The 11,034-nt window shown below is 41.0% G+C and overlaps 1 protein-coding gene across 1 annotated transcript in view; it reads left to right on the forward strand. All coding sequences in view use genetic code 11, as the record gives it.

Moving 5' to 3' along the window:
• EGR_06226 (Solute carrier family 13 member) overlaps window positions 1–7,827 on the forward strand; it is a gene marked incomplete at both ends in the record, with an annotated part of 10,951 nt that extends 3,124 nt beyond the window's left edge. The window contains 3 exons of the mRNA XM_024495475.1: window positions 597–753; window positions 3,392–3,589; window positions 7,791–7,827. Coding sequence (XP_024350106.1) covers window positions 597–753; window positions 3,392–3,589; window positions 7,791–7,827 — 392 coding nt within the window. The remainder of the gene's footprint in view (window positions 1–596; window positions 754–3,391; window positions 3,590–7,790) is intronic.
• Between the last annotated feature and the right edge of the window lie 3,207 nt (window positions 7,828–11,034).

Genomic DNA, 11,034 nt, shown 5'->3' on the forward strand with positions numbered 1-11,034 from the left:
TTCTTTCGTGGCTATCATCGGCGTCCTGGTCGTCACATGCTCCACTGTCACCTACGGTGTCCCCATCTTCCAATTGAATGTATTTCCCGACTGGGCTGTTCATAATGTCGTCAATGCAACCACTGCTCTGGTCAACACGACCACTCCCCACCCCTAGTTTGTAGTAGTCTTGACTACCACTTTTTGTGTGCCCCTTCCCCTGCCTCTAGGGTAGTAAAGGTCTATCCTTTTTGATGTTACCTCTGTTCCCGGTAGTTTTCCATTTCGAATATGAGTCACCAGTACGCTCAGTTCCGTTCCTTTCCTTCTATCATTGTTAGCATTCAATGTGGGCTTTCTTTGTACCCTTGAAAGTGGTGCCTCTACGTTTGATTGTCATTTTTGTCATTTATGTGCACGAGCTCTTTAAATTGTCTACGAGGTGTTATTGTGTGTGTATATTTTTCAGGAGAGGACGATAAGTGTATTTGTACTAGTTATATTAAATTTCCATTTTTATGCCATTATGGATGAAGGGTTTTTTTCTCTGGGTTTTTTATATTTTTCATTGGCATTCATATCGTGATTCAGATTGACTGCTTTTGCTTGGTTGTAAGGGAACCACGAATTCTCTTGTGACTTGGCCGGAAGGTTTTTGGCACTGGAGTCCCGGGAGCAACACCGGTGTGCACTCCGCGCGCTGATGTGTTGCCTGTGTGATGAAATCGATCGAAACCTTGAGTCGATCGATAAGGGCTGCAGAGTGGTGTTCACGTAGGTTTGCCATCAGCTTCTCGTGGAGGTAAAATCCACCAGTTTTGTTCTTTTTTCCTACAAAATCACCGACCGCTACTTACCACTCAAATGTTGCCCAAGGGGAGGCTTTTAGTGGTTCCGGCATTGCAACAGCGGCCTAGACACCGTACTGGAATTATCTGTAGGTAATCGCGTCAGTAGGTGCACGTGATGGAAGTTTCGTTTGTTTGACAAAGTCAAACTATGCAACACATAAGCCTCTTAGCCTGCCAACGGTTTGAGTGCTTCGTCTAAGGGATTACGCTAAAAAGGGCACATAGAAGTTGTCTATTTAAAAAATCTTTGAGCTTGGAAAGATAAGAAAGAAGTGATTCCACAACCTTAACTTATCGTATACGTTTATTATCGTGACTTGGCTGGTTGTCTTGGCTGTAGCTAGTGTTAATGCTATCCACGACTGCGGCTGAGAGTGGGAGCAGAACTTCCGAATGATTTTTACCAGCCTTTCAAAGTATTTTCATCCAATGTTTGTAAATTTCCACTAATTCTTGTGGAAGTGGCTCATGAGCCAAACACTTGCGTTCAGCCTGAGCGAGCAACATCGCATAGTCATTTATGCTCCCACGATTTCCGCTTTCTACTGTTCGTGGAACATTTAGCAACCTGGCAATCATAGGTTTGTACAAAGTCCGTCAATTAGAATAGAGACGTTGAGAGTTTTGGCGCATTTTGCAATTGTAATTGTTGGTCCTTACATTCCACTTTAAAGCTGTATGTCCATTTTTTAAGTTCTAGTATCTCTTCCATTCGTTGGAAGCAAGCTCATAATGGCAATTATTCGGGGTACAATTGCTACCTCCCGATTTAATGGCTGCAAGTCTCCTACCGGATCGAAAGCAAAGTTTAGTCTAACCTTATAGATTACTTTCATTGCCTAAAGATACCGAACTTGTTTGCTCTTTTTCGGGATAACTGCTCTATAACGAAATTTCCAATCTATTTTGTCTGGAGTTTGGCCTACGATTCGCCATTTTTTGACCTTCTACCATAGATCGTTGTTGTGGAAATAACAGCCAGTAAAAGTAAATTAGACGTTAGGTGTATCAAGATATTCCATTTTAAGTGGAACAAATTCACCGACTGAGAAGTTGTGAAAACCTACATTTCCCGAAGCCTAGCTGCTGCATCACTAAATCGAGTCCTGTCAATCCGATGACTGCAGTTCCACTCTTCACAGCTTCGTCCACAAGACCTTCTTTCATGGCAACACCATTAAACTACAAGCACGCTGGTTTTAAAATTTGGTATTGTTATCCTTTCTGAAAACCTAACAACGATTAGGAATTCCTTAGGAAGATTCATAATCCTATTTGAACTGTCGGGGATCAAAGCAATATTATTGAACACTACCATGGCAACAAATATTCCATTTTCCTTCCAAAAGTTTATCTTTCCGTTATACATAGGCCATTTCCAGATCCTTTGGAGGGAAAATTGCCTTCTTCATCAGCATATCAGTATTCTGATGCAGCTATTCGCTTGTATGTCATTTCTTTCACCGTGAAAAAAATAGTTTGATTTGTAGCCATCGCGACAACGACCCGTTGATATCTTGCTATCATACAATTACGGATTGACCTTGGGTGTAATGTTGCCCCCCCCCCCCCACCCACTCTTGTTCCTATGGCCAACTAATGCACCTTCTATAACACTGATGTCCTAATGTCAAGCTTGGAGGTCGCTGAAATCTGGTGATTTCAATGTGGATTTCTATATGAAACTATGGCTGTTAGACGTCATGTTTTTTAAAGATGCAAAACGCCGTTTAGAGACGTGTTGTTCTCGACAATTCCCTCCATCTCTTGGGCCGCGCGGCCCGATTTCGGGATATCGCCAACTCGCCGTCGCAAGTAGCTTGTGGAAGCTGTCACAGCACACATCATGCAAAGTATGGCCACCCCAGACCTCCTGCGCCCCAACACCACTATTGGTTTTGCCGAAAACCCACGCCATTTCAAGCGTTGAGAGTGGAGATTACGCCGATAACAGAAGTACGGCGGTCGAATGACGCGATTGTAGAGGGACTTCAGGAACTTGGATGTTGAAGCACTCCCGGCTTGGGTCCTGCATTTACTAGTGACTGCATGTCCACTGGCCTTGACACTCCAACAAACGTATTTCGTTCGGTTATAATCGTCCTGAAATTTGGCTTGAGATAAATGGACTAAAATCTCATGAGGACGTTTTCTTTGGGTAGAGAACAGGAATGTCCTTCGATACATAGACCTCCTTAAACTGATCCCAAAGAGGAAAGTGTATGATGTTTTTGGGAATAAAGTAAAAAAATAAGAGGTAGGAAAGCTGATTTGTTAGTCCTCATAATTTCTACACCTGAATCATTTTCTAAGGGTGCTTTAGAACAATTCCAACCGTGATCTTTCCATTAAGTATTTCAACTTTTTTAAATGCTGTAATAGCAAGGCTGGCTTAGGCAGCTGATTGATATTAGCTCTACTAAGATATTGTTATTGCATGGACCTTACCAATCTCTCATGATATGGCGCCCTACATACGCAATTCACCCATTTCTTGTTTTTGCCATATGCCCTAAGTAATATTGTCATTACTAATGTGAGTCGGCATCTGCTTTGGTCAGGCACCATTTTATCGATCGGAATAAATACGTCACAGTGGATGAGTCATCAGCCTGTATCGATCGCCCTCTCGAGCTAACGGATGGCTCATCAGCAAGGAGCCTGGCATTTATTCTCCCACGGTTTTTTGGAGAGCCAAGAGTGGAAGGCTGGTCATCTCCAATCCCTTCAGGCTGCAATCCAGGTGACAGGGCCATTCCGTAGGTACACCTGATTCCCTCCTCTGCCTACTTTTCTGCGCCACTAGTGAACTCACAGCTTTCCCCATCGCTAGTTTACCACTATCACACAAAATCTGCTGCCTCGGTTGCTAAATTTTGGTCTATAGAACACACCACCTTATTAGAGGGCAGGTTTTCTCTTAAGTTTTGGTACTTTTGTTGATAAACGTCTCAAAGTTTTGCTGCCTTACTTTTTTTCAGACCACTTTATACACTTTGGATGCTGTTCTTCCTTTATAGGCTGCGAGATCTTGCCCTCGCTTTTTTAGTGATGGATTTTGTTCCTCATAATTAATCACTGTAAATTTAAGCAGACCTCTAGTATTCTGGTAATTAGGGTAGAACAAAAATACATCTGCAGGGCTTTTTCATTTTCAAACTAGCTTTTAGATCAGGAGTTAGAGTCAAAATCCGTTAAAACTGAATAAGTCTGCATATTTTATTTTTTAATGCTTAAAAAATCCTTGACAATCTTGATCCATCTTTTGTGTTTAAAGCTTGGGACAGTGAGAAAATTACGGGGCCTTCAAGCCTTCCGATGTTAGCCCTAATAAATCAAGTTATTAGTTTAGAATGGAAATCTACTTAGAGTTGAAGATCTTAAAAGAAAGAGTATTTTGGACTAGAAATATCATCTTTTAATTTCATAAATGCTAGTTTTCTCAATGATGTCGCAGCTCTGTGTTATGCTCAAAATTGGTATAATTTAGGGAAATTCAGAACCAGTGGTTTTTTTGGGGGAGTACTTACCAGAACTGAAGGATCTTTCGCTAATTCTTCTGCTCACCACGGCCATAGTGATCTCTTTTGCTGTCAACAATGGCATCGTAAAAATGTCATGTCTCCCACAATCTTTAGTTGTATATGCCACTTATCAAATCTCTCCTATCCAAGACAATCACCTCCACCTCTACCTACCCGTGACCACAGCAGTCAATCAGGTTTTTCTCCCACTGGCTGGAATTCCATCCGACACCGCGGTGTATATTTTTGAGAACGCGCTGGAATGGCAGATGGGGATTCACTCTGTCTAATCTCCGCAAATGATTTAGAGCTTCTCTAAATATGACACGCGGCTGCCATTGGAATGCTGATTGTCACACCTAAGGCTATCATTTTGGTGCACCGAGTTTTGATCTAAATAAATTTTCCAAATCGACGAAAAGTTAAATTTTTAAACATACTGTAAATGTGATACCTTACGCAGGAAAGAATTTCGTATGGATTTCTTAAACGCCTTGATTAGCCTCTGGTCCCCTACACTTTCCATAAAAACGCCACAAACAACTAGGTATTTTATACTGTTGGATCTTTTGTAATCGTTTCTATTTTTGCATCAGAATTGTCCAAATGTCAATGATCCTCTTAGGTAGTTGTTGCCTTGGCAACGGTTGCGTTTAAGAATTTACCAACGGTGCCATATACAAAGAAAACTTGTCATATTAAATGTTCGATCATGTTAACTTACTCTTGTTAATCATTGTAATGTGCAAATCAGTAGGATTCACGTGACGGAACCAATATACTTAGAGGTAATACTAAATATTTTCGTTCATAGAGGTTCTGGAAGAGGGCCAGTTTGGTGGTATGATCATACTCAACTGCTCCAATCGGTTATTTGCGGGTGTGGGATTGTCGAGGTGCCGAGTGGGCAACCAATTCTCTTCCTTTAATTTGGCGTCATAAATATGCTAGGTTTTTGTCCTTTATCATTTTGGTGATACGGGTTTCATATTGTAATGACATTGCTTCTGAATTACCCCCTTTTGTTTTCCTTTGAGACAATGATAATAGATTTGTTAGTTCTACGCTGTGCTTCATGTTGTGGAGCCAGTTTGACATAGTGTCTCAGAAGTATTTGCTCATATCATGGTCATATTTTGGCGTAATGTGGCTGTCAATGTCATCATTTCCTCCCTCTTCCCCCCCCCCCCAAAAAAAAATAACACAAAACAACGACAGAACCAAATATATTGAGTCTTACTAAATTTTTCATCCCATTTTTAATCCAGTTTCTGGAATAGTTTAATCATTGTTTAAAAAAATCTTGTGGTGTTTACAATAGTAGTAATGGGATGGTACTTTCCTCTTAAATGAAGAAGTGTCGGTAAATGTAGTCTTGACGGAGACAGTCATTAATATAATGTCTCATTCAACTTCCCCAGCTAGTTTTACTGACACCATACTAATTTGTGCATTAATCGATAAACGGTTCCAAATACCAGCAACACAATGACACTTCTTTGTTTCTAGCACAGAGACTCCTCTCCAGTACTGTCAATGCAATACCGAATATTTAAGGTTAGGTGTTTACAAACCAGTTCACAGGGTCAAAGGGCCAGGTGTAAAGCATGTTATCCACGTGCTCATAACGAGGTCAGTGCGAGAAAATATTCGTCGAAAATTGGCACAGCCTTTATAGTGGGAGATTCCAACTCTCTTTTCATTAAAATGAGCTTAATCTTAAAAAATTTTGCTAGTTCGTCTTTTTTCAATCATATTATAGATGATTTTACCCGTCTTTTCTGCGTAAAACAAGTCCTACAAGTATTGGTACACTGGGTAATGGGGTAGGTGTTTTGTAAAGAGATAGCTAGTCCACGTGAAGCAATGGTTAATGGCATTAACTTTAAGTGATGCCTGGTGAGACTGACATTCAGCGATTCGGAGTTAGGTACCATTTACCGCCATTTTCGAGGCACAAATTAAGGTGCAAGTCAATACGTTCTAGTTTCTTATTAACCTTAAAGACGTATTTTTTCTGATAAAACCAATAGCATTAAGCCTTGGGCTCAATGTCACTCAAAAGCTCGTGATTTGTTACGCAGTTCCAGATAAGACGAGGCTTTGCTAACGCACATTATTGTCAGGGTGGCTGGTTCAAATAGCCCCCTTGCCAATTCGTCCCATTGCTTTTCAACTGGAGGAAGTTAATGCTAAAGAGGTAGCAGTAACTAGTTACTTTTGAGATAAATTTTAACTCATCGAGCAACATTTTGTCAAACGATTGTCTAGAAGAATGCTTTCTTATTTGTCGGAACTAACGTTACTCTTTTCCAGTAGCTTTAAGGTGTAGCAGCAAATAAAGTCTGAGTTTGGGATGATTCTTTGTCTTAAGCTAAACTCTTGCTGCATACAGAGGACCTCATTCACCTATCAATCTCCAACTTACCATCATTTTGGGTTTCCCATACGAACCATCACAATTAACTTTTAAACCATTAAATGGCAATTTCCAATGTTATCAACCATTGCACATTGTGGGCTTTCATTAGTCAAATTCTAGTCTGTCAAACCCTACATTCTTCCATTTTCCGTTCTGCCTGTGGTGCACCTTTGAGTTCACAACATAGTTAATTCGTGAATAACAATGTTGACTTTACTGGTAGGTGTTTGTGCAAAAGTACCCCAAAATCGGAGAGGTGATAGTAAAAAATGTCAGTACTTCTTCGTGAAATGGCACTGACACACGACAAAACCTCATCTTTAATTTTCAAAGCAATTCGGAACTGCATCCTTAATCAGGCAAAAATTTGGCCCTTCTAAGAGTAGCTCCATCAATCAAATTTGTTTACTCATCCATCGGTAATGAGAAAGTGCTGTTAGCGAAAAGAAACAATTTTATGCTGTAAAGTATAAGCAACAGATAATTGCCACACACCTCTGGTTCGCCAGGAGCTGCCTAACTGGCACGGAATGAGCACACGAGTGCTAAGATGTTCCGAAACACGTAGAAGTCATTAATTATACCCACACCGCTGATAGAGCGCCAAAACAAACATTATAGAATTTAACCAGGTCAGTTTGGCAGTCAATGTCGACGGCATCGATTTACTCAATCGATACTGTCGCCGAGCTGTGCGCACACACCGAATCAACACGCGCCGAGGCTGCGCGCTCGTCGTGTGCGAAAAAGTCGAGGCCTCCCTGAGCCGTGCCCCCAACGAGGGGCATGCGTCACTGCATCCGTACGGTCCATCGTAGTCACGGCGGCCAGTAATCCCGTTGACAGTGCCCACACTAAGGTGCGCATTTTTAAATTCGACTATCACCAGCACTTGTTTTGACGGATATCTATTCCATTTATTCCTGTACGCCAAAGGATCCTACGGCATAGTTTGAGTTATATTATCTAAAAACATGTTTTACCTTGTTTTTAGCTAAATTGCCTTTTGCCAAGACAGAGGAGTACTATAGAAACAATGAAGTTAAAGTGATGCGCTCGCTCCAAATCTACCATTGTCCAATGAGCAGTTGTTCGACTCTACTGTGTAAAGACCCACCCACGCGCACTTTTTTACTGCTTGCGAGGAAAATTCAACATCTTGCACCACTTTTGCCGTAAATAAAGCCGGCCTTAATCACTCGTTTCCGATTTTTGGACTCAATTTTAATGCAAAACCGCAATATTTATCAAAAGTGAACATAATTATGGATTGCATTTAGAAGGCTTAAACTTGTACAGTAAACAAGCTCTGGCTATCTAAAGGTAGTCTAGCTTTACGCAGCGTAAAAAAATTTACATCATTGCATAAATAAACAGTTGACACTAGGACTTTTGTCATTGATCTTGAATCAACTCGTCTTCCTACTTCTAAAGTTATCTCAATGACGGTTAAGTTCGTCACGCATCCAGAATTAGGGAACTTGGTGAACTTATGAGTTTTGTGAATACGTGCTTTTTGTGTTGATCTAAATGAGGTGGGAATTAGGCTAGTGCCAATTAAGCCCGGTTGATTCAGCACAGGCGTCGGGTGACACTTGTAGGATGTGTGGCTTTGGGAGAAGAACCCTATCGGTGAAAACCGTTCCTCTGAGCCTGAGCGCTTCACCTCACTTAGCACAGATTGATGGTCATGACCGATTCCAAGACAAACAATTCATTTAAATTCATGTATTTACTAAGTCTAAGGGTAGATTGATGTGAGTTTGTAATACTAGCTTTCATGTCCTTACGGAAGTAAAAACTACGATCTTGCTCACAGCGCAATTTGTTATTTTAGGCAAATGCTTTCAGTCCAAAGTTGTTAGCTAGCTTGAAAATCGTAAATGGTATTGAGAAGAAGTCCACCCGCCGGGGGACAAAATTTGGCCATCAATGTTGTGCCATGAAAAAGGTCATACTGTTAGAGGCCATATGACCCCTTTGCGTTGTTTGTTCGCATGTGACCCTAAGCGTTACTACGATCCGGGCTAAGCGCTCACGATAATCCTTTTTTGTGATTCTCGTAAGGTCGACTTCTATCACCACTGCCATTTTTGTTACAGGCATAAGTGATAAAACAAAACAACTTTAGGTAGGAAAAATGGGAAAAAAAACAACTTTTCGGATTTTAACGGCGTCTGATGTCAACTAAATTCGGAAGTAGAAATGTGTAATAGGGAATGATGGCGTGGGCTGCAGTCATGAGCTAATTTGAAAAACACAAACCAAGTTACATGGATGGCTTAACGAAAAAATCAGCAAACTTCGTTTCTACTTTAATGGACTAAAATCTAAGGCGATTTATGCGGCCACAAAAATTTGCTGTTTATGTAAGAACTATTTATCAAGGCTGTTCAACTGGTCCTATGGTATTTTTACAGACGATTTGAACAAGCACTAGATAAAACTTTTTGCCTGACGGGGAATTCACTCTTCCGTAAAATACAATTCTCATGTGGGCAGCCTTGAATCTCCTATTTTTCGCCTATTAGGACATGAATTCCTACCACAGCTTAATAGACTGGTCTATTTATTCTGTAATGTTACCAAAAAAGCATACTGCTGCCAACACTTGGCAGAGGCCAGAAAAACTGGATGACACGCACTAGTGTGTAGGTCGAGACACGTGGGAAAGTTGCAGTGGCCTTGGGCGACCAATAACAGCCAGTCGCATTGTGGATTGCACAACTCACAGGTATATCTTTTTAGGCATTTACCACCAGACCCATGCAATTGTTTTGCCTAGGATGTAAAAGATGAACTATACAGAGAACAACAGGATTCATAAAACCTGAAGCTATACTTTTGTGACAGTTTAACCATTCCCGGATTAATGTTTGCCGATAAGCTTATTTACACTTCGTATTAATTTACCATAAAAATCAGGCATAGTTTACATTAATACCACTGCATTTACATTGGGGTTTAGCCTAAGAAATAGATGCATTGTCGTTAGAAGAGTAGGTGCGAAGTCAGGGATTCATTCGTTCATTTATTTAAATAAAGACGTTTCGTTTTTCAAATTGCAATGTCTACCGATATCTCTGACTTATGTGTTTATTTGTTTATGTTGGCCAAAACTAGTTCATACAACGAGACTAAAGCAAAGCTGCAGACCGTTTTTAGGAAAAAACAAATGAATGCTATTACCATCCCTGATATGATATCCCCTATCAAACCTACATTTAGGTATAAAATCATAAGTACAGCCAATCCCGCAGCCAGAAATGAAAACAGACAGGAGTCACTCTGATCCACAATTGAAGAAAGCAGCTATAGTAGGCACACCTGTCCCACAGCCACGCGGTTATGGATCCCGTCTGCCAACACTTTTCCTTGATTGGTTCGCGTAACGACCTTGACTTCGAAACAACAAGCATGTTCTGTTTATCTAGGAGGCATGCACATACCGAGACTTGCATCAGGCGTTCCGTCCACGTGGCGCTAATAATAGTAGCAGCATTTGCAGGACCTTTTATAGGTGTGGCTCCGTGCCTAATGTTGCTGGAGCAACCAGGCTTGCAGTTCTAGATGTGTCTGCTGCTCCAGACGGCCCATCTCAAGCCAGGGCGAAGTGAGTTTGAAGCACTTTGGTTCGTTGCTTATTCAAGAGAAGAGTCTCATTAATTAACCTTTAGAAGAAGTGTACAGCTGTACAGCAATACCGGACGGCTTGTCGTTCTACTCCGAGTTAATTATAGATGTCGTAATTTTCTGCAAAAATCCAGATTTTCCTACTGAAAGTTTGGACCTCCTAACCTTGCCTGTAGGCAGAAAAAGCAGGATCTGAGATTGTCCTCCGTATATGGCGGAAACTGGGGACACTCCTCCTTTTACTAACTTTGGAAGTGTTTTCCTAAGCTATTTCTGATATCTAGTTTGCGAAAACCTTGATCCTACCCTCAAAGTTTGTTGAATGCTACAAGTCCAGTGATAGTTATGGGCTATCTCAAATGTTAATTCAGGAATTAATGGGGTTTCGCAACAAAATTAGTTAATTTTTGCTTAGTAAGGCCGCTCTTATTAGCTTTGAAGTCGAGCTAATCAGGAAGCGTTCGATACTGCTCCGAAGATTTATGGTAAGCCATTTAGATTAAATTAAATGATACCTGACCTATTGTAATACGATGGTGGTTTATCCCTCGGTATTGGTGAGGCGCCACTTTTAAACTTTTGAATTTGCCTTCTTGTACCATGCTGGGTGGGCTGGCCTTCGGGT

This window comes from Echinococcus granulosus (genome assembly GCF_000524195.1).
Source record: "Echinococcus granulosus chromosome Unknown EG_S00053, whole genome shotgun sequence".
In the NCBI taxonomy this organism is placed as follows: domain Eukaryota; kingdom Metazoa; phylum Platyhelminthes; class Cestoda; order Cyclophyllidea; family Taeniidae; genus Echinococcus; species Echinococcus granulosus.